General features: G+C 42.5%; 2 protein-coding genes across 2 annotated transcripts; both read right to left on the reverse strand.

Moving 5' to 3' along the window:
* Positions 1-10: 10 nt before the first annotated feature.
* LOC118938833 (coatomer subunit gamma-2) lies at positions 11-12,657 on the reverse strand. Its single transcript, XM_036945060.1, has 21 exons — positions 12,504-12,657; positions 11,697-11,830; positions 11,537-11,608; positions 11,123-11,278; positions 10,825-10,917; positions 10,629-10,715; positions 10,273-10,430; positions 7,781-7,914; positions 5,935-6,002; positions 5,654-5,842; positions 5,268-5,363; positions 4,805-5,048; positions 4,412-4,487; positions 4,213-4,316; positions 3,805-3,999; positions 2,030-2,211; positions 1,567-1,696; positions 1,192-1,289; positions 901-1,039; positions 712-810; positions 11-511 (listed from the first exon to the last, which is right to left on the reverse strand). Exons 1-21 carry the CDS (start codon positions 12,538-12,540, stop codon positions 381-383), a joined length of 2,622 nt encoding a protein of 873 aa, XP_036800955.1. The 5' UTR covers positions 12,541-12,657; the 3' UTR covers positions 11-380.
* A 3,210-nt stretch (positions 12,658-15,867) lies between these two features.
* Positions 15,868-17,912, reverse strand: LOC118938834 (urocortin-3-like). The gene is made up of 2 exons (XM_036945073.1): positions 17,679-17,912; positions 15,868-17,373 (listed from the first exon to the last, which is right to left on the reverse strand). Exon 2 carries the CDS (start codon positions 17,365-17,367, stop codon positions 16,906-16,908), a length of 462 nt encoding a protein of 153 aa, XP_036800968.1. The 5' UTR covers positions 17,368-17,373; positions 17,679-17,912; the 3' UTR covers positions 15,868-16,905.
* Positions 17,913-24,879: the final 6,967 nt, after the last annotated feature.

The following is a 24,879-nucleotide window of genomic DNA, read 5'->3' on the forward strand; positions in this document are numbered from 1 at the left end:
ATAACAATAATTCAGTATTTCCATGGTCAACATTTAATAGATTTGATAAAACGTGGGCCATTAATGACACTAGCCTGGTCCCAGATCTGTTTGTGCTGCCTTGCAAACACCTATGAATGATCATTGGAGTTGGTTATACAGCACAAACAGATCTGGGGCCAGTCTACAGAGATGAGTTGTGTTGAAGGGTGCCAGTAGTACACACACCTCACCATAATGTTTTCCATCTCGGACTACCCAAAAACACAAGACACATTCCAACGACATAAAGCACTGAAGGACATTGCCTAGAGAATATTGTGAATGGGGAAAAAGTGGACAAAACAAATCAGAATATGCCATTGTATTCACACGTTGTTGTTGGTGAACAACAGGCCCCTCTAGCCCACGGAGGCTAGGATGATGTCAACAACAGTCTCATCCGAGCTGCGGACCGTCACCTGCATAGTGACACCGTCGGCCAGGGCCAGGCGCGAGCGTACCAGCACGTCATGACCCCCCCGGAACACACCTGGAGGAAGGGGAGGGACACAGAAACTGTCATCCATACCATGGGGGGCTTGCTTCCATCACACTAGTGACAGGAAGTTGAACAAGCTGCCGTGTCAAGGTTAGAAACTGAACTTAAGATATTTTCGGTAATGAAGGGTACAGAATGAGCCTACAATTCACTAAGCAAATCAAGATAGAATAAATAAATGAAACACCCACCGGCAAGGAAGAGGATGTGTGAGTTCTTGTTTTCTGGGACCTTGTCTGAACGCTCGCAGGGCTGCATGCCCAGGAAACTGATGATGTTACCAACTGCCTCTACAGAAACAACGGGGAACAGCTCACAGAATGTACACTGTGTTTCAATGTTGGGGTGATAAATCCAAAGATCCCCATTGAAATAATTACCGTCTAACGTTCTGACAGAGGCCAGGGCGAACGTCTCCTCCTTCTCAAAGTCGTCTCCCACCTCGTCCCAGGCTGCGGCAAAGTTAGGCTTCAACACCTTCTGGATGTGGTCTGCTACAGTCACCTCCAAGTCTTCCAGCTGACATACACACGGGGGGGAGTAGAGGAGAGCAGAGAAGGTAGAAAAAGGGGAGAAGAGATCATTTATGCAAATGATGGTAAATAAGATAATTATTTTGGGGTAAATGAGTTAAGATAAAAAAAAAAACAGGTTTTATATTGAGCTCATACCACATATTCGTCATCGTAACCGTCGTCATCAGGCTCTCCTGTGTTGGGGTCGCAGTCTTTCACCAGGTACTTCAGAGTACAGCTGAACGTACAGGACACTGGAGAGCAGAGAACACATTTAATATGACATAGACAGTGCAGATATTACATGACTACGCTACGTGATGTAAATACGTGTCCTTAGTGTTTGAAGAAGGCCAGCAGATAAGTGCTTTTCTCTCTCAATGGAAAACCACGTTGTTAGGTGCTACATGATCCCCATTCAGATTCTTTAGTTCTGAGAAGGTTTTAACAGAGTTACAACACTGACGTCACACTGAGCACTTCAGAGAGTTGCCCTCTCACACAGTCACACAGAGGTTTAATAAAAGTAACCTGCGGTGGGGTCATCTTCAGGCAGTCTGACCAGGCTGTAGCAGGAGCCAGGCTGGCTGTAGGGCAGGTTAGCAGCAGGGACGTAGTGGAGAACCTCGTAGGCCTCTGACGGCTCCATCTGAACCATAACCTGAAGGACAACAACCCAGTGGACTTCCATTTAATACATTTAATATACATTTAGTCCTGTGTCTTAATGTCAGTGTTGTAGATTTTAAATGTGAGGCACCAAAGACACTTTTCTGTCTACTGTCAATTGAATGGACAATAAAGCTTTAGAAAAATAATTGAATACGATTATGCTTTTCAAACTGCTCAAAGATATCTACAGTGTAAGGAGGGATTTGGGGTGATGCCACTGCAGCCATTTTGCACCCAACTAGACCTTCACACATTGACAATCGCTGTGCATTCTAGGAGAAGTGAACTTCCTAAAGCGCACCAATCACCAGTGTAGCCCTACCTTCTGCAGGAGCTGGTCATTGAGCGTGTTGGTGCAGTCGAACTGAAACACCATGTGTCTGGCAAAGGTGTGCTTGACGCAGCGCACCACATACTCAGTCTCCGCCTCGGTCAGCTGCACCGCCTCCGACGTCTTGAAGAGAGAACCCAGGCCCTGGAATTCTGGAATGGCTGCCAGTTGTTCTGTTGACAGAGGAGATTAGAGGAGAAGCCCAGCTCCAAATCCAGCCCTAGTCCTAACTACTACAATATTATAGCTGAATCCAGTCCTAGTCCTAACTACTTCAATATTATAGCTGAATCCACCCCTAGTCCTAACTACTACAATATTATAGCTGAATCCACCCATAGTCCTAACTACTACAATATCATAGCTGAATCCAGCCCTAGTCCTAACTACTACAATATTATAGCTGAATCCAGCCCTAGTCCTAACTACTACAATATTATAGCTGAATCCACCCCTAGTCCTAACTACTACAATATTATAGCCGAATCCACCCCTAGTCCTAACTACTACAATATTATAGCCGAATCCACCCCTAGTCCTAACTACTACAATATTATAGCCGAATCCAGCCCTAGTCCTAACTACTACAATATTATAGCTGAATCCACCCCTAGTCCTAACTACTACAATATTATAGCTGAATCCACCCCTAGTCCTAACTACTACAATATTATAGCTGAATCCACCCCTAGTCCTAACTACTACAATATTATAGCTGAATCCACCCCTAGTCCTAACTACTACAATATTATAGCTGAATCCAGCCCTAGTCCTAACTACTACAATATTATAGCTGAATCCAGCCCTAGTCCTAACTACTACAATATTATAGCTGAATCCAGCCCTAGTCCTAACTACTACAATATTATAGCTGAATCCAGCCCTAGTCCTAACTACTACAATATTATAGCTGAATCCAGCCCTAGTCCTAACTACTACAATATTATAGCTGAATCCAGCCCTAGTCCTAACTACTACAATATTATAGCTGAATCCAGCCCTAGTCCTAACTACTACAATATTATAGCTGAATCCAGCCCTAGTCCTAACTACTACAATATTATAGCTGAATCCAGCCCTAGTCCTAACTACTACAATATTATAGCTGAATCCAGCCCTAGTCCTAACTACTACAATATTATAGCTGAATCCAGCCCTAGTCCTAACTACTACAATATCATAGCTGAATCCAGCCCTAGTCCTAACTACTACAATATTATAGCTGAATCCAGCCCTAGTCCTAACTACTACAATATTATAGCTGAATCCAGCCCTAGTCCTAACTACTACAATATTATAGCTGAATCCAGCCCTAGTCCTAACTACTACAATATTATAGCTGAATCCAGCCCTAGTCCTAACTACTACAATATTATAGCTGAATCCAGCCCTAGTCCTAACTACTACAATATTATAGCTGAATCCACCCCTAGTCCTAACTACTACAATATTATAGCTGAATCCAGCCCTAGTCCTAACTACTACAATATTATAGCGGCCCTCAAGTTTTTGCTGCTCTGAAGTTGTTAATGCCACAATACTAGTATCATAACTACTGCTACTATGATACTTGGTTTTGGCTAATAACGCTTAGCAGACAATTCTATGGTTCATTAAGAACGTGTTTCCATGTAAAATACTGTGTGCTATAGTTTGGAAAATAAAAGTGACTGGGTCCTTTTACTCCATAAATTAAACCCAAATGTTTTGTTTCCTTGTGATAACACCATGTCTTGCCATGATAGTTTCAAGTAAGGTGACTGTACCCTGGTAGATGTCTTGGCGCGTCGGGCCTGGTTTCTCTGGAAGCTTGCTAGTGGCCACAGGAGCGAATTCGGTCTTCTGCTCTGTGATGGGTGTGTTGGCCAGGGGAACAGACTTCATATCGAAGGGCTTCTCTGTGGGCTCCAGGGTGTACTGGTGGAGGGACTTCTCCAGACCCGGGACAGACACCGACAGACCTGATGGGAGGAGACAGACGGTTCAATAAAGGAAATACATTTATTCATTTTGAGGTTCGATGGAGAAAAATACATTCTCTGCACGTGTCAATTCACTGAGAGAGTTTGAGTGACCAGTCAAAGAACACAACCTTACTTCCTGAATTGAACCAGATATGTCCACACACACTAGTGCTCTCAAGTTCAGACTAGGAGCGCAGTGTGTGTTCTCACCGTTGAAAATGTAGGCAGCGTTGAGGGCTTTCTGCTTCTGCTGCAGCACGTTCATGTAGAAGGTGGCTCTGTCCCTCACCTCGTCATCACTGTCCATCATACACCTAGAAACACACACCATACGTCAACACACTTCAGAGTGGTAACCACACAGGGAATGGATCCTTATGACAGGGAGCCAGTGAAAGGCTGTCTCTACCTCTGCATCAGGACTAACACACTGGGGAGAAGGTCATCATTCTGGGCTCCAAATTTAGCCAGAGCACTGACCGCAGCTACAGGGACGAGAAAGGAGCTTAGTTATTACACAATGTGTACAAACAACAACGTGGTAACTCACATTAGTTTAAACCTTCATGAGTAACAGTGAGTTTTTGTTGAAAAGCCAGACGCAAATATTATTTGTCTTCATATTAGTGAATTGAGCCTTTCATGGTTGGTGATGTCACCAGTTAATGGAGCCAATCCCAACAGACTTATCAGAACTACCATTCATGTTGCACCCAGACACACACAACTCTGTCTCAAACACACATACTATTGACAACTCCAGGCCAGCAGGGGTTAACACACACACTCCCCCGTTTCTCACCGGCTCTGACGGCCTCGCTCTCCAGCACCACGCGGTTGAAGATGAAGCGGATGTACTTGGATGGCGAGGGCGTGCGCGGGCCCTCCTTGCCCAGCAGGTGAAGGATCTTGGTGGCCAGCACCGTGTGCTCACAGTCCTCGATGAACTCACACAGGTGGGCCAGCCCCGTCTCCTTGCTCTCTGGGTTCTCCTCGATGATGCTGATGATGCAGTCCACGATGGCCCGCTTGTACTCAAAGCCACCCTGAGAAGAGAGGCATCATTTAAAGATGTTGTGTTTCAGGGACAGTCGTACATTAAATCAGAAAACTGAGTGGTCATATCAATGTAAATGTGCCAGAGTTGGCCAAAGAGCTGTTTGTCTGTAGTCCTGATGGTTTCATGTCAGTGAGAAGGACATAAATGTGCTTCAATAGGTTCTCGTCCTACACATCAGTGAAAAAAGACAGGCTGCTCCACTCACGTCGTCTCGGAGCATGTTGGACAGGAAGTTCATCATGACGCTGTGCTTTCTGGGATACTTCTGACACAGGGCACTGATGGCCTGCACAACCACCACCTGAAACACACTCAGCAGTCAGAGGATAGAACTTCACTTTGGTGAAATAATACCCCATTTGGAAATAGATTGAAGTAGTTGTGGTTTGTTTACGAAATGCAGAATGATGCTATAGGCTATAGTATAACTATATACTTTTTGGGGGGGGTTACATATTGAGTGTATTCTAATTGATTATCCAACTATTTCAATTCCTAAATGATTAAACTAGAGTATTGTAGAGGGGAAAAACAAGAGCATATCATTGAGGAGAAAGTACACATTAAACTAAAACACATCCTCCTCCTCACCTTGAACTCGTCAGAGATCTCAGAGACGAAGGAGGAGATCTGTTTCATGAGGCGGTCCACACTGCTCTCGCTGCCTGTCTTCAGCAGCGTGGTGATGGCCAGCGTGGCGATGCTGCGGTTCGAGTCCGTGATCAGGTTCTCCAGGTCCAGGTTGCACGCAGTCACCGCCGACGGGTGCTTCATCGCCACCTGGTGGACAAACGGGGGAATGCGGATGTAAATACAGTATACTCTATGTAAAACACAGGTAACTCAGAGTAATGAAGAGCATGGAGACCCACCTTGTTGAGGGTCCTGACAGCTGCGTATCTCAGGGCTGCTTTGGGAGAGCTGCAGAACAGCTGCAGGACTGGAGAGAAACACATTAACAGACAGTCAAGTGGTAAAACCAGAGGTAGTAGGTTGATAGGATACTACAACCTCTAATTTCTACAGGTAGGTACCTACAGTGCCTTGCGAATGTATTCGGCCCCCTTGAACTTTGCGACCTTTTGCCACATTTCAGGCTTCAAACATAGAGATATAAAACTGTATTTTTTTGTGAAGAATCAACAACAAGTGGGACACAATCATGAAGTGGAACGACATTTATTGGATATTTCAAACTTTTTTAACAAATCAAAAACTGAAAAATTGGGCGTGCAAAATTATTCAGCCCCTTTAAGTTAATACTTTGTAGCGCCACCTTTTGCTGCGATTACAGCTGTAAGTCGCTTGGGGTATGTCTCTATCAGTTTTGCACATCGAGAGACTGACATTTTTTCCCATTCCACCTTGCAAAACAGCTCGAGCTCAGTGAGGTTGGATGGAGAGCATTTGTGAACAGCAGTTTTCAGTTCTTTCCACAGATTCTCGATTGGATTCAGGTCTGGACTTTGACTTGGCCATTCTAACACCTGGATATGTTTATTATTGAACCATTCCATTGTAGATTTTGCTTTATGTTTAGGATCATTGTCTTGTTGGAAGACAAATCTCCGTCCCAGTCTCAGGTCTTTTGCAGACTCCATCAGGTTTTCTTCCAGAATGGTCCTGTATTTGGCTCCATCCATCTTCCCATCAATTTTAACCATCTTCCCTGTCCCTGCTGAAGAAAAGCAGGCCCAAACCATGATGCTGCCACCACCATGTTTGACAGTGGGGATGGTGTGTTCAGCTGTGTTGCTTTTACGCCAAACATAACGTTTTGCATTGTTGCCAAAAAGTTAAATGTTGGTTTCATCTGACCAGAGCACCTTCTTCCACATGTTTGGTGTGTCTCCCAGGTGACTTGTGGCAAACTTTAAACAACAATTTTTATGGATATCTTTAAGAAATGGCTTTCTTCTTACCACTCTTCCATAAAGGCCAGATTTGTGCAATATACGACTGATTGTTGTCCTATGGACAGAGTCTCCCACCTCAGCTGTAGATCTCTGCAGTTCATCCAGAGTGATCAAGGGCCTCTTGGCTGCATCTCTGATCAGTCTTCTCCTTGTAAAAGCTGAAAGTTTAGAGGGACGGCCAGGTCTTGGTAGATTTGCAGTGGTCTGATACTCCTTCCATTTCAATATTATCGCTTGCACAGTGCTCCTTGGGATGTTTAAAGCTTGGGAAATATTTTTGTATCCAAATCCGGCTTTAAACTTCTTCACAACAGTATCTCGGACCTGCCTGGTGTTTTCCTTGTTCTTCATGATGCTCTCTGCGCTTTTAACGGACCTCTGAGACTATCACAGTGCAGGTGCATTTATACAGAGACTTGATTACACACAGGTGGATTGTATTTATCATCATTAGTCATTTAGGTCAACATTGGATCATTCAGAGATCCTCACTGAACTTCTGGAGAGAGTTTGCTGCACTGAAAGTAAAGGGGCTGAATAATTTTGCACGCCCAATTGTTCAGTTTTTAATTTATTAAAAAAGTTTGAAATATCCAATAAATGTCGTTCCACTTCATGATTGTGTCCCACGTTGTTGATTCTTCACAAAAAAATACAGTTTTATATCTTTATGTTTGAAGCCTGAAATGTGGCAAAAGGTCGCAAAGTTCAAGGGGGCCGAATACTTTCGCAAGGCACTGTACATGTGGACACCAGAAAGTAAGGTGTATTTATCAAACTGGCTGTAATTACAGAGACTCACCAGAGACAGCGGGGGCCAGCTCTCTGGCAGTACAGTTAGGCATGTGGACTATGGCCGAGGCTGCCTCGTACACCACCATCTCATGCTTGTTCCTCAGACAGCTCTCAATGAAGTCAAACAGGGGACTGTCATGTCTGCAAACAGAAAATAGCCAACCATTTGTAATACAATGCCACACACACACGACAAAAATACACCAATATGTTTATAAAGTCAAATTTGACAGTGTGCATTCTGTGTCCTCCGCTGCCATGTGTATGACTGACAGTTGTAGCTGCTTTGTGTGATATATTGTTGTCTCTACATATATATTGTTGTCTCTACCTTCTTGCCCTTTGGGCTGTTGTCTGAGCCCAATACTGTTTGCACCATGTTGTGTTGCTACCATGTTGTTGTTATGTTGTTTTGCTTCTGTACCATGCTGTGTTGTCATGTGTTGCTGCCTTGCTCTGTTGTCTTTAGGTCTCTCTTTATGTAGTGTTGTCTCTTGTCGTGATGTGTGATGAGTGTTTTGTCCTATATTTATATTGTATTTATTTTAATCCCAGGCCCCCGTCCCTGCATATGAGGCCTTTTCCCTTTTGGTAGGCAGTCATTGAAAATAAGAATTTGTTCTTAACTGACTTTCCTAGTTAAATAAAAGGTTAAATAAATACAATGTCACTATACAGATCACTTCCCCCTGGTGTTGAATAAAAACTATACATATCAATGAAAGGGAATACTAGACACCAACCCATTGTAGACAGACTAGAAAACCCATTCAAGTAAACAGTCAATGACAGTGTTTATCTACCCTGCCTGCTTCTGCTTACTGCTTCCATTAGAGGTCGACCGATTAATTAGGGCCGATTTCAAGTTTTCGTAACAATCGGTATTTTTGGTCACCGATTAGCCAATTATTATTTTATTTTTTTACACCTTTAATTAACTAGGCAAGTCAGTTAAGAACACATTCTTATTTTCAATTCAGTTCAGTTCAGGTTAACTGCCTTGTTCAGGGGCAGAACGACAGATTTGTACCTTGTCAGCTCGGGGATTCGTTTTCGCTCAATCTTAACATAATCACTAGTTAACTACACATGGTTGATAATATTACTAGTTTATCTAGCATGTCCTGCGTTGCATATAATCAATGCAGTGCCTGTTAATTTCTCATTGAATCACAGCCTACTTCAACAAACGGGTAACAAGCGCATTGGTGAAAAAAGCACTGTCGTTGCACCAATGTACCATAAACATCAAGGCCTTTCTTCAAAATAAACACACAACTATAGATGTTTAAACCTGCACATTTAGTTCATGTTGCCTGCTAACATGAATTTCTTATAACTAGGGAAATTGGGTCATTTCTCTTGCATTCCGTGCAAGCAGTCAGGGTATATGCAACAGTTTGGGCCCCTGGCTCGTTGCAAACTAATTAGCCAGAATTGTACATAATTATGACAGAACATTGAAGGTTGTACAATGTAACAGCAATATTTAGACTTAGGGATGCCATCCATTAGATAAAATACGGAACAGTTCCGTATTTCACTGAAAGAATAAACGTTTTGTTTTCAAAATTATAGTTTCCGGATTCGACCATATTAATGACCTACGGCTCGTATTTCTGTCTGTTATAATTAAGTCTATGATTTGATAGAGCAGTCTGACTGAGCGGTGGTAGGCAGCAGCAGGCTCGTAAGCATTCATTCAAACAGCACTTTCGTGCATTTTGCCAGCAGCTCTTCGCTGTGCTTCAAGCATTGAGCGGTTTATGACTTTAAGCCTATCAACTACCGAGGTTAGGCTGGTGTAACCGATGTGAAATGGCGAGCTAGTTAACGGGGTGCGCGCTAATAGCGTTTCAAACGTCACTCGCTCTTAGACTTGGAGTAGTTGTTCCCCTTGCTCTGCATGGGTAACGCTGCTTCGAGGGTGGCTGTTGTCGATGTGTTCCTGGTTTGAGCCCAGGTAGGAGCGAGGAGAGGGACGGAAGCTATACTGTTACACTGGCAGTACTAAAGTGCCTATAAGAACATCCAATAGTCAAAGGTATATGAAATACAAATCGTATAGAGAGAAATAGTCCTATAATTCCTATAATAACTACAACCTAAAACTTCTTACCTGGGAATATTGAAGACTCATGTTAAAAGGAACCACCAGCTTTCATATGTTCTCATGTTCTGAGCAAGGAACTTAAACGTTAGCTTTCTTACATGGCACATATTGCACTTTTAATTTCTTGCATTGTTTAAACTAAATTGACCATGTTTCATTATTTATTTGAGGCTAAATTGATTTTATTGATGTATTATATTAAGTTAAAATAAGTGTTCATTCAGTATTGTTGTAATTGTCATTATTACAAATAAAATAAATATATATATATTTTTTTTTTAATCGTCCGATTAATCGGTATAGGCTTTTTTTGTTCCTCCAATAAATCGGTATCGATGTGGAAAAATCATAATCGTTCGACCTATATCTTCCATGGTTCTACCTACCCTGCCTCGGTCTCCTCCAACAGCTTGCTGGCGATGCGGATGAGCATGCAGTAGGCAAAGGGGGACTTGAGGCCAGACTTGGTGAACTTGTTGAGCATCTTGGATACGGCCAGTCGGTCATTCTTCCTCAGGTGGTACAGCAGGCCCAGGGCGTGGTACTGGGGGGAATCACAGAGAGGTCACAGTAGAAGTGATTATCTTTCAACTTACCCGGGTTGTGTTCATTAGGGAACAACATACCAAAACCTTTTTCAGTGTATTTCATTTTAAATGAGTGAAGATAACAGTAAAACATAGGTTATTTCTTCTGCTTGGTGCCTAATGAACATATTATCAACAGAATGTGTGTAACCCACCTGGACCATGATGTTGTCACTGGAAGCTGCCTCCTGTGCCTCGTTCACCCAGCGCTTCACCACGTCGTAGCTCATCTTAACCATGTGCTACAGACACACAGAAACCACAAAACACATTACCCACAAAGCAATGGGAGTACTTACAAATGGCACAGTCACCTTGAGACATCCAGGCACCGTGTGGCTAATTTCTTACCAGAGATGAGACCAGGGCAGAGCTGGACACACTGGGCACTTTGTCAACAATGGCCTGTTTCATGTATCTCTCAATGGCCTGCAGCATGGTGGTCTGTGGGACAGAGTGACAAAGTAGGGCTTGAGTTTATTGACCAAAAAGCATAGGTTTAGTCCAGTAACACAATGCAAACTGGATGTAAAAAATAAAATACTGTTCAGCTATCAGAATGGAAACAAAAAGATAACACAGCCTAATAAAAAGCAGGGAGAGAAACAGAGAGGGAGAGACAAAGACAGAAGGAGAGAGACAGACTGACATCCGTGATCCTGCAGAGAGCTCTGATGGCAGGTCCTCTGTACACATCCTCCTTGCCAGTCATGTCCTTGGTTAGGCTGCTGGTGACAATGATGACATCCTCAGAGATGTTGGCCATCTCCTTGATGGTCAGGTAGCACATCCTTCTCAGGGTTTGCTGGAGGAATACAGAGACATTTTCAAAAAGCAGATAATGCTATACAAAAACACTATGCGCCACATCTCTACAATAGGTCAATTACAACACTACTCATTGAATACTAATTTAATGGCACTAGTTGGACCTGTTTGAGGTTAGTTTGTGAGTTTATGTCATCGTGTACTGTATATGTTGCGGTATGTTCTGTCAATAATGTTGTTTACTTGTATGATCAGCAATAATTTAACTAAACCCAAAGCAATAACTTATTCTCACATCATTGGACTGGAAGAGCCTGGTCATTGCGAAGAAGGCCTCGGTCGCCTCCATAGTTCCAAAGTGCTCCCCCTAGACAGAACATAAAAACATATTCTGTTAATATCAAAGGGTATACGTGCAAAACAATTGGTTTGCATGTTATGGGTTTGTTTCTCACCTGGTTGAGTAGGTAAATGATCTTGGTGAGGATGTGGAGACATCTTCTGGGGTTGATCGGAGTCTCGTTGAAGATGCGAGCCTCTTGCAACACTGCACTCTTTTCAAGATGCTGGAAAGGGTTAGAGCCACTTCCTAATTGTTGCAGTGAAGAAAAAACAGCCACATTAAGACAACATTTGATTATATTGGAACTATAAAGACTAACTAGGTAGTTCGCTTACTATGCGTCATTACTATATCGTGTTGAATGTGGATTTCGTAAATAGATAACTTAGGTAGTAGCTTAAACCTCGTCTAATTATGGTCAACAAGCTTGAGCAAGACGACATTGACAGTTTTTAAATTAACAAAATTAGCGAGCTAACTACCAGTATACGGTACATCGATAGACACATGTAGCTAACTAGATATTGAATCTCTTATCATATTTTACACGGCACAGCCAAAGAAGAATTAGTGCATTTTTTACTAGGCACAGTTAACGTAGTCTTCTAACCAACTAACGTTAGTTTAGCTAGTTTGCAAGCTAATTTGACAGATAAAGACGCTTTAAGCTAGCTACCAAGCAATTGACATATCTGCTCAACAAATAGAGACATGTAGCTAGTGTGGTCAACAAAGACAGACACGTCTATTTGACAACAAAAAAATATCCACTAAACGAATACCAACTTAGTGTAGTTAACGTTACCTAGCTGGAATGCTAGCTACTAGCTAGCTAACGTCAGTGGTAACTAGTTGGCAAAAAAAACGTTACCTATTTCCAAGCAGCTATATTGACTTCTTTACACTTAATTTATCTTACCAGACTCTTCGTCCTTCTTGTCAAATTTCTTTATCATTGTTACGGAATGTTTGTGGATCAGTGTGGTTGGTGTACAGCCTCACAACAGACGACTAGTCACTTCCACGTCGCCAAATGCAACCTTCCTGTCTGTGTCTATGTCGACGGAAATGACGTGAATGTAATGATTTGTAGCAGGGGGAGTAGTGAGCTGCGCGTAGATCAATGGTCACCAACCTTTTCTGAGTCAAGATCACTTTCTGAGTCAAAATGCCGAGATCTACCGCTCTGATTTGTTTATGAACATGACTTAAAAAATGTAAACCTATGCATCATTAACCAATTAAAAACATTACTGTAGCAATGAGGTTTGTGCAGTAAGCTATAGGCCCAATACATTATCACCGCATACTGGCTTTGCTTGAATTGACCAGCCAATGCATTGTTTTTCGGGAAAATTATATTTCAAAATTTGAGGTAGGCTATATGATCACACCGGTAATAGATCCATTGTTGTATTACTTGTGAGGCACAGCTGAGTGAGTATACATATAAATAATTTGCTTTTTATTTTACTGAGCCGATGGTGCCTGCATCTGAGGGACAGAGCAGCAGACTGAGGGTCCGTCTCTCAACATCCCTCCGCTCTCCCTTTTCTCCACTGACACTGACCAAAAAGGGACACCGTTTTCCAGCTGATGGCACTGCATTATTTCTGTCTCATGCACAAATTAATGTTGTTCCTCATATGAATAGAGAAAGTGAAATATTCCTCAATATAAAAAAAGACCCAAGCCGGTAATAATAACAACGCCAGCCTATCAATACACATCCCTACTCATTCATTACTGCTGCGCTGATTGTTGTAGCATTGAGTGGAAATAGGAAGAACGCTAATTTTATGGGTTATAAAAGTGTTGAATACAAAGTGTTGACAGTGCTGAGTAAAAACTTAAACATGAACTCACTCATAAACACAGCAGCTCTTTGCTGTATTCGTTGGCAGTTTCTCTCTAGTCATGGTTTTAAATGTTTTGAAATCTCACAGTATCATTTTTGCCGTAGCTTTCTTTTATGCCTGCTACCTTACTACAGACTCGGTCATCTGAGCAATCTGATTGGCCAGCGGTAGCATAGTGCACTTGATTTCTTCTCCAGGCCCACGGGGAAGTGGTGGGAGTTTGTACCTTCGGACACATGAAATGGCAACAGTTTGCCTATCTGGCGCCAGGGCAGCTGAAATGTCTGCACCTACCACCAACAGCCTGAGACCAAGGACTGATCACCCCAATCCACAAAAGTGGAGACAAAGTTGACCCCAATAACTACCGAGTCTATATGCGTCAACAGCAACCTTGGGAAAATCCTCTGCATTATCATTAACAGCAAACTCATACATTTCTTCAGTGATAACAATGTAGTGAGAAAATTTCAAATTGGCTTTTACCAAATTACCGTACGATAGACCATGTATTCACCCTGCACACCCTAATTTACAAACAAACAAATCCAAAACAAAGGCAAAGTTCTTCTCATGCTTTTGACTCAGGGTCTGCTATATAAATTGATCGAAAATGGTGTTGGGGGAAAAACATACGACATTATAAAATCCATGTTCACAAACAACAAGTGTGCAGTTAAAATTGGCAAACAACACACACGTCTTTCCACAGGGTCGTGGGGTGAAACAGGGATGCACCTTAAGCCCCACCCTTTTCCACATATATATCAATGAATTGGCGAGGGCACTAGAACAGTCTGCAGCACCCAGACTCACCCTACTAGAATCTGAAGTCAAATGTCTTCTGTTTGCTGATGATCTGGTGCTTCTGTTCCCAACCAAGGAGTACCTACATCTTCTGCACAGATTCTGTCAGATCTGGGCCCTGACAGTAAATCTCAGTAAGACAAAAATAATGGTGTTCCAAAAAAGGTCCAGTTGCAAGGACCACAAATACCATCTAGACACTATTGCCGTAGAGCACGCTAAAAACTATACATAACTCATCCTAAACATCAGCACCACAAGGTAACTTCCACAAAGCTGTGAACAATCTGAGAGACAAGGCAAGAAGGGCCTCTACACCCTCCCAAAAAATACTTGAATCAGTTATTGCCCTTTGTGGTTGTGAGGTCTGAGGTCCGCTCAGCAACCAAGAATTCACAAAAGCATCCTCCGTGTACAATGTAAAACACCAATACCTGACCACTATGACTGACCCAAAATTAAGGAAAGCTTAGACTATGTACAGGCTCAGTGAACATAGCCTTGCTATTGCGAGAGGACGCCATAGGCTATGGGCACACTGCCCACAAAATGAGGTGGAAACTGATCTCCACTTCCTAACCTCCTGCCAAATGTCTGACCATATTAGAGACACATATTTCCCTCAGATTACAGATCCACAATAAACGGATATCTATTAGGTAAAATAATAGTGTGCCGTCGCAGCAGCAATCAAATGAAATGTAATTTAATTGTAGCAAAGATTACGGATATACTGACAAGATACATGTCTCTCTTCCCCAACAATGGGAGTCATTGTCCACAAAGAGGCACAGCGGGCTGTCTAGCTTCCACCTATCCTTTGTTTGGATTGGTGGATTAATGCATGTCATTATTGTAATCTTATTTTGTATATATTCGACGAGGGTGGTTAACTTCACCCTCCTGTATTCAATCGAGAAAGATGCTATGCTACTAGCCTCATGTCATGAATATGCATAGCCATTTTGAGACAACTCTGATATAAAGTGTGTTTTCTCAAAGTTACCAGGATGTCCCCATGAGTGACAGAACACTGAGCCAATCATGACGCAACAGTCCGTATTTTCTGCTGGCTTGCCCTACCACCACAGAAAGCTGAGATTGCCTGAAACACCTGCATTTTGTAGCTGCCTTACTCAAGAAAACAAAAAAGAGACCATGTTTGTATGCAGCTTTATTAACTCAATGATATACATATTTTTTTTTACATTGTTTGAAAACTGATATCTGACACAAAATAACATGCAATACAGGCAAAGCCAATTTTTTGGCAAAAAAATGTGGGTCTCAAAACAAGTGGGGCTCTGTCCCACCAGCCCTGAATGACGGGTCGTCACTGGGGTTAGGTATGAAATCAGATCTTTCGACTTTGTGGCTGTGCCAGCTAGTGACCACACTGCAGAGCTGCCAAACTCCTAACCTGAAGCTGGTTCACACATTCAAGTTTCCATATAGGCTCACTTGTTGTCATAATAAATGCAATTTTTAATATAACACAATGTAATAATAAATAACATATTTAAATGCCTCTAAAATATTTAGAGAGGGGGAAATGTAATGGTCACTGATGACTCCCAATTGTGTGTGTGTGTGTGTGTGTGTGTGTGTGTGTGTGTGTGTGTGTGTTTAACGCACCTGAAAGCTATAGCATATATAGGGACGATAATATATTTACTTCATATAGACAAAGCTGTTGTTTACCATTAGCTGACTGACTGACTTGATTATGCCTAACACCTAAATTACAACACCTTCTAAATGTGAAAATGGCCGTTATTGAAGACAACGTTTAATTCATCTGCTTTTATTTGAGGAAAAATAATCCCTTTGTGTATAAAAATAACAGACATTTGATGATCAAACATTGAGGCTACCATGCATTTTCCTTGAAATAACTCCTAATCATTTCACATTCTAGCGTCTATTCACAAAGGTATATAGGCTAACTCGCTTCTCTTTACACTAAATATGCCGCAACATGCGTGCGAATTTCAATGAAAGCAATTTGTTCACAGAATTTGTATTGTACCGTACTGTCCTGTATTTCAAGCATATGCATGCCTTGATTTTCCTATAAACCGCGGGCACAAATGAGAAGAGATGCAAACCATTTCCATTGACAGGCTAATTACACTTTAACCACTGATTTTATGCATATGCAATTGACATATTTCCTCATTTGCCTTATCTAATTTCAAAGACCCCTCTCATTACAACACATTTCCTGGTTCGATCTTTAACACTCCAGTGGAAGACTATAAGTTGTATATCTTTAAAGGGCCTAACCTTATTTTGAAAGTACTTTCATTTTAATGAATTTAAATGTATATTCTGAAGATAAATGAAAATCATTCAGTGTATAGACTAGTTCAAAATTATCTCGAATTGTCTTTTGATTTTCATTCAATTTCAGGGATTCTAAAATGGAATAGGCCTGTACAGTAAACAATCCAATTGTACTTCAGAAAAGTAAATCTCAATAATCCCTATGTTTCATATTTAAATTTGATAGATCATACCCACAGAAAAAAAAACATCTCACAAATACTGCATCTGAAAGTTTGATTTGAGGAAAAATAAAACTTCCAGCAAAACGTATTTGTCAGAGTGAAAATCTAATATGTAATGGATAATCAGGGTAGCAGCTTCAACCGTCTACTGTCTCTTCCTTCGTCCAATCTGCGCCATCAGACGCGCGTTGTCGGCCGCTTTTGCGCGTAGGTTCTTGGACTTTTGGATGTCAAAGAGAATGTTCATGATGTTGGTGGGCACATCTAGAGACAGGGTAAACTTGCGTAGCCGATCATTATTAATGCTGTTCTGGAACATCTTACTCCTTAGCTGCGTCTGACTGAGAAACCTGTAGTTGGCGGGGTAAGTCGACGTCCTTTTCTCCCGCGACTCTGCGGAGGAGAGAGTGTCTCCTGACTTGAAGAGGGAGCCCAAGCTTTCCGACACTGGGAACGTGTCACTGGGAACGTCGTTCGTCTGGACCTCAGCTAGTATGTCATCGTCACAGAGGAGGTTGTAGTCGCTCTGGTACAGTCTGAGACAGAGGCTGGAGGTTGGCGCGCAGAGGACAGCCAGCACAACCAGGGTTCTTAGGAACGGCATCATGATGTCCTAAGCGGTCGGAGAGAGCGAGAGAGAGAGAGAGAGAACCGTTCGTTTATTGGTCACTAAACTTTAAAAGTTCCCAGATATCTGACAAATATAACCCTGTCCATGTTCACCATGCGCAAAGACAATAGTCCAAAGGAGTAGATCCGTTTTATGCGTTATTGTCTTCCCTATTGTAAAGGATATAAAGCAACACTTTATGGTTTAAAAATGATAAGATCAATACATTAAGTGAATGGTATTGAAATATGTAACTATATTCATGATTTGAGCACACGGAAATGTCCCAGATCAACAAAATAACTTACCAAGTTCCGTGCACTGTAATTCTAGAAGTCAGTTTCCGCCAGAAAGTCACGTGTGACCAGTACAAACAAAGAAAAACACTCTAGATAACAATTGAATAGGCTATAAAATATTGACAATCCCAGCGTTTTAAAATTCGGGCTTCCCTGATCTCCCAACCTCGTTCTCGCCTTGTTCTTTCCGCGTCTTCTGATCACGAATTTGGCTCGCACGTCCATTCGTTTGGAATTCATTCGTGCGCCAGAACTAACGTCATAGGATTGACATTTTTGGTCTCCTCTCTCTCAAAGATCACACACTGACTCTGATGCGTTGATACCCCCTTGCAATGATCCATTTCGTCATCCCTTCTGATACTTTTGAAACCCATCCGATTTATCCTACAAATCTATTTGCAGTTTCAAACGTTATAACCATATTGTGTCAGCCAATGTCATGTTTTTCCAATAGTTTCAACATAGCGCTCGTGAGTAGCCTAGAAAATGAAAAACTCACTACTTGTTGATGCTATGGCATTCAGCACCATGGACAGCTCCATGCGCACGTTGGTTTCCATTGCGCACGATGCTTTCCATTGCGCGGTGCACAACCTTCCGAACAATATTTTCAGATGTTTACCTTTGGACCTTGATTCTCTTGTTTAAAAAAGATCTGCCAATCAAGACAAATAAAAATTTGTATTAAAAATAACTTTTTAGGAGGTTATCTTGTTTTTACAGGCTATAGGGTAGGGGCGTTGCACAGATCAGAGTAGGCATGAGGAAGGATAGAGGGAACTAAAAGATGTCTTGGAATATTTAATGAGGTAAACAACAGGTCCACTTCATGAGCTTTCAATTAAAGTTCCTTGAGCTTATCTCCTATCCTTAAGAGTATATAATTAACATAATCCGTCAGTTTAAGGTAAATATGTCATTTTTTTCGCCACTTTCAACCGCAGAGCTACAGCGCTGTGTATCAGAACAGGAGACATCCCAAAAATCAGTCTTCTCACTAAAACGTCTGTAGCGTCCGAACCGAGTCGTGACTTGGGTGAATGTATAGGCAAGGACAGCGTTCATCTCAGCAGGCAGGCTCATCCACACTGTGTGCCCATATGGTTGCTGCCCATTATGCCCATTATGCTGGATACATCCTAGTCCGTCTTTGGTTTTGAGCTGATTGTATCAAAATGCTTAATTCAGGAAATATGTCATCAAGCATGCTTTATAGAAGGGTTGACCTCTGCTGCTGTTAATTCACTAAGGTTCCGTGTGACTCACTTGGTAAGAGCATGGTGCTAAAGCAGTGAGTTCAATTAACACGTGTCACAAACTGTAAGGCGCTTCCGATAAAAGAGTGTGTTCAGTGACATATACAGCGCCTTCAGAAAGTATTCACAGCCCTTGTCTTTTTCCACATTCTGTTGTTACAGGATTACATTTACATTTGTTTTGTCACTGGCCTACACACAATACCCCATAAATCAAAGTGGAATTATGTTTTGTCGGCATTTTTACAAATCAATAAAAAATAAGTATTCAACCCCTTTGTTATGGCAAGCCTAAATCAGTTCATGAGTAAAAATGTGCTTAATCAGTCACATAATAAGTTGCATGGATCCATTAAAAACACCATTTCAAACAGATTTAACCACAAGGACCAGGGAGGTTTTCCAATACCTCGTGAAGAAGGGCACCAATTGGTATATTGGTATGAAATAAACAGACATTGAATATCCCTTTGAGCATTGGGACTTTGTATTATTATTATTTTTTAAATCAACCCATCCATCAACCCCCATCTTCAGATGACAAAAATCATTTTTGTTGTTGTTTTTACAACTTTTTGGTCATATTTACATACATTTGACATATTACATTTTACCTACATGGTACATGGTGAAGTTAATAATTACACTTTGGATGGTGTGTCAATACACCCAGTCACTACAAAGATACAGGTGTCCTTCCTAACTCAGTTGTCAGAAAGGAAGGAAGCCACACAGGGATTTCACCATGAGGCCAATGGTGACTTTAAAACAGTTACAGAGTTTAATGGCTGTGTAATAGGAGAAAAGTGAGGATGGCTCAACAACATTGTAGTTACTCCACAATACTAACCTAAATGACAGAGTGAAAAGAAGGAAGCCTGTACAGAATACAAATATTCCATAACATGCGTCCTGTTTGCAACAAGGATAACTGAAGTAGTACTGGTAAAAATGTGGAAAACCAATTAACTTTTTGTCCTGAATACAACGTTTTTTATTTTTTATTTAACCAGGTAAGACCCATTGAGGTTAAGAACCTCTTTTGCGAGGGTGACCTGGCAAGAAGGCAAAACAGGAAGTAGCAGCATGTACATAAAACATTTACAAACTACACCCAAAATATAAACTGTCACAAGTTACGGATACAATTAAATATTAGAAACAACTGCAGCTATCACAAACAGTGTTATCGATCAGAGTCTTAAAAACAGGCAAGGACACTAACTCCCCTAACTTTAATATCTTTTGAAGCATGTTCCAGGATGAAGGGGCATTATGGGAAAAATATTGTTTCCCCATCTCAGTTCTAGCCTTCGGAACAGACAAGGACAGCAGCGACTGTGAACGAAGTGACTGAGCTAGTCAGTGTGATATGTTTCGGGCAATTACAATACAACACATTACTGAGTACCACTCTCCATATTTTCAAGCACAGTGGTGGCTGCATCATGTTATGGGTATGCTTGTAATAATTAAGGACTGGGGAGTTGTTCAGGTTAAAAAATAAATGGAATGGAGCTAAGCACAGGCAGAATCCTAGAGGAAAACCTGGTTCAGTCTTCTTTCCTCCATACACTGGGAGATTTAATTCGCACCGATTGGTGTCACCTTGTTAGTAAGTAGGTGTTGTACCTGTGCTGGCTTGTCCATCTCATTAGTCGGGAGATGTTACACCTGTGCTGCCTTATCCATCTCTTTAGTCGGAAGGTGTTACATCTGTGCTGCCTTATCCATCTCGTTAGTTGGAGGTGTTACACCTGTGCTTGCTTGTCCATCTCATTAGTCGGAAGGTGTTACACCTGTGCTTGCTTGTCCATCTCGTTAGTCGGGAGGTGTTACACTTGTGCTGGCTTGTCCATCTCGTTAGTCGGGAGGTGTTACACCTGTGCTGCCTTATCCATCTCGTTAGTCGGGAGGTGTTGCACTTGTGCTGGCTTGTCCTTCTCATTAGTCGGGAGGTGTTACACTTGTGCTGGCTTGTCCATCTCGTTAGTCGGAGGTGTTACACCTGTGCTGGCTTGTCCATCTCGTTAGTCGGGAGGTGTTACACTTGTGTTGGCTTGTCCATCTCGTTAGTCGGGAGGTGTTACACTTGTGCTGGCTTGTCCATCTCGTTAGTCGGGAGGTGTTACACTTGTGCTGCCTTATCCATCTCGTTAGTCGGAGGTGTTACACCTGTGCTGCCTTATCCATCTCGTTAGTCGGAGGTGTTACACCTGTGCTGGCTTGTCCATCTCGTTAGTCGGAAGGTGTTACACTTGTGCTGGCTTGTCCATCTCGTTAGTCGGGAGGTGTTACACTTGTGCTGCCTTATCCATCTTGTTAGTCGGAGGTGTTACACCTGTGCTGGCTTGTCCATCTCGTTAGTCGGGGGGGGGGGGTGTTACACTTGTGCTGCCTTATCCATCTCGTTAGTCGGGAGGTGTTACACTTGTGCTGCCTTATCCATCTCGTTAGTCGGAGGTGTTACACCTGTGCTGCCTTATCCATCTCGTTAGTTGGGGGTGTTACACCTGTGCTGGCTTGTCCATCTCGTTAGTCGGAAGGTGTTACACTTGTGCTGGCTTGTCCATCTCGTTAGTCGGGAGGTGTTACACCTGTGCTGCCTTATCCATCTCGTTAGTCGGAGGTGTTACACCTGTGCTGGCTTGTCCATCTCGTTAGTCGGGAGGTGTTACACTTGTGTTGGCTTGTCCATCTCGTTAGTCGGGAGGTGTTACACTTGTGCTGGCTTGTCCATCTCGTTAGTCGGGAGGTGTTACACTTGTGCTGCCTTATCCATCTCGTTAGTCGGAGGTGTTACACCTGTGCTGCCTTATCCATCTCGTTAGTCGGAGGTGTTACACCTGTGCTGGCTTGTCCATCTCGTTAGTCGGAAGGTGTTACACTTGTGCTGGCTTGTCCATCTCGTTAGTCGGGAGGTGTTACACTTGTGCTGCCTTATCCATCTTGTTAGTCGGAGGTGTTACACCTGTGCTGGCTTGTCCATCTCGTTAGTCGGGGGGGGGGGTGTTACACTTGTGCTGCCTTATCCATCTCGTTAGTCGGGAGGTGTTACACTTGTGCTGCCTTATCCATCTCGTTAGTCGGAGGTGTTACACCTGTGCTGCCTTATCCATCTCGTTAGTTGGGGGTGTTACACTTGTGCTGGCTTGTCCATCTCGTTAGTCGGAAGGTGTTACACTTGTGCTGGCTTGTCCATCTCGTTAGTCGGGAGGTGTTACACCTGTGCTGCCTTATCCATCTCGTTAGTCGGAGGTGTTACACCTGTGCTGGCTTGTCCATCTCGTTAGCCGGGAGGTGTTACACTTGTGCTGGCTTGTCCATCTCGTTAGTCGGGAGGTGTTACACTTGTGCTGCCTTATCCATCTCGTTAGTCGGAGGTGTTACACTTGTGCTGGCTTGTCCTTCCCGTTAGTCGGAGGTGTTACACCTGTGCTGGCTTGTCCATCTCGTTAGTCGGGAGTTGTTACACCTGTGCTTGCTTGTCCATCTCGTTAGTCGGAGGTGTAACACCTGTGCTGGCTTGTCCATCTCGTTAGTCGGGAGGTGTTTCACCTGTGCTGGCTTGTCCATCTCGTTAGTCGGGAGGTGTTTCACCTGTGCTGGCCCAGGTGATATTTAAAAGTGGCTGGCCAAGGTGATATTTAGGAGTGGCTGGCCCAGGTGATATTTAAGAGTGGCTGGCCCAGGAGATATTTAAGAGTGCCTGGCCCATGAGATATTTAAGAGTGGCTGGCCCAGGTGATATTTAAGAGTGCCTGGCCCAGGTGATATTTAAGAGTGCCTGGCCCAGTGCTCCAGTTGAGCTTGAGAGATGTTGGGAGAGCTACACTTCACGTCAGCTGAGGCGCAATTTCGAGCTCAACCTATTTAAGTTTGAATGAAGCCTGAGTTTTGGGTTTTCCCCTGTTAATTTTGGTTCATATTCTTTTTATTCCCTATCCTAAGTTGTTGTGGGTTTTTCTTTTAGTTTGGCTTTTCGGAGGCAAACCTAGTGGGCATCTATGGTGGGTGTCTTTTAGAAACCCTTACTGGTGGCTTTGTCAACTTTCAGTGGGCACCCACATGGGTGACTTTCAGAACCCCTTCCTGGTTTGTTTTAGTTGTCAAAGTGATTTGTCTTTGTTAGTTCCCTTTGTTGTGGACGACATTTTGAATTTGTCAGCTATTAACGTAACAATATTGTAAAATTAATAAGTCAAGTCTGTTCCTTTACCAACCCCCTTCCATCCATCCTATCAACCTATTTCAAGCAGGATTCCCCTGCTCCCGAGTGTAGACGATGTGTCCTCTCCTCTAACAAATACAAATACTCTGTTACCTTGCTGGGCTCTCTTCTGGCCCTCAGCCTGCATGATGTCAACCCCTGTTGCGGGGACATATGTAGTAGAGAGAGGTGGCAAGGCAGGCAGGCAGGTGGGTAGTCAGCCACCCCCGGGTGTTTTAGTCTTAAGCCTGGTGGGATACTGGTGCTTTATGTATGGTAGGTGATAGGGTTGTGTAATGTGAGCTAGGGGGAAAGGAGGGATGGAGAGAGTTTTGGGAAAGGGGAGAATATGATAATTGTGAGAAGGGAGACAAAAAGTGAGAGAAGAGCGTGGGAAAGAGAGTGAGTGTATGTGTGTGGGTTGGAGAGAGATTCTCTCAATAGGGAATTCAGTGGCCCAAGCAGGGAGAGAGTCCTGAGAGAGCCAACACGGCAGCATTTAGACCAGTTACTTAGCCAAGATTCAAAGTAGCCGTCCAAATACAAGTGCAAAAAATAGGTCACGACACGCACCCACGTACACACCCACGCATGTACACATGCACGTACACACACACTTATACACATACACACACATATGCACGTAAACACACACACCAGGGGAGGCTCCTCAGAGGAGGAAGGAGAGGACCATCCTCCATGAATTTCAGGAACATTTTAAATAGTGAAACATTTAAAAAGTTATCCTTTTCAGAAAGTACTACAAAATATATTCACGTCACCAAATAATTGATTAAAACACACTGTTTTGCAATGAAGGTCTAGAGTAGCCTCAACAGCACTCTGTAGTGTAGCACCATGGTGTAGCCAGAGGACAGCTAGCTTCCGTCCTCTGGGTACATTGACTTCAAAAACCTAGGAGGCTCATGGTTCTCACCCCCTTCCTTAGACTTACACAGTAATTATGACAACTTCCGGAGGATATCCTCCAACCGATCAGAGCTCTTGCAGCATGAACTGAGATGTTGTCCACCCAATCAAAGGATCAGAGAATGAATCTACAACTGAAAACATAAGCTTCAGCTAGCTAGCACTGCAGTGCATAAATGCATAAAATGTGGCGAATAGTTGACTAAAAGAGAGCGAAAGACAATAGTTGAACAGTTTTTAACAAATTAATTAATATAAAAATGAAGGAGGAGCAAGAGATAGAGAAAGGGAGAGCTATATTTTGCAACTGTTGGACTAATGATTTGTTATAAAAATCCATATGATTTATATGTTTATGAAGATAAGATAATGACTAAATGATTTATACTTTTAAAGTAATGTTAAGACAATAACTAAGAGTATTCCACCCTGTCACTGTATAATGGAGTGAAATGTGTTTGAATCATAAGACTAGAATTCTTGAATGTATGTGCATAGAAAAAGAGGAACTGTTAGCAGACAAGGAACTGTGGCAGACAACTTTTGACCACTATGAAACTGATAACAGGGAAGGAGGTCTCCCCACCCAGAGAGGGGAGAAACTGTTAGGCTTGCAGTAGATTATGTAACATGTTGTAGGATATGATAAGCAATGTATATGTTGGAGAAAACATGTAAACAGCATTGACAGTGTTAGAGAGGAGGAGGGGCATTTATATGACCAAATGTGAGGTATAAAAGGCTATGTGCATTGTATGATTTTCAGAGCTCTCATAAATAAACATTTGGATTATTGTAAATTGGGACTCTG

Source organism: Oncorhynchus mykiss, chromosome 15 (assembly GCF_013265735.2).
Source record: "Oncorhynchus mykiss isolate Arlee chromosome 15, USDA_OmykA_1.1, whole genome shotgun sequence".
Taxonomy (NCBI): Eukaryota; Metazoa; Chordata; class Actinopteri; order Salmoniformes; family Salmonidae; genus Oncorhynchus; species Oncorhynchus mykiss.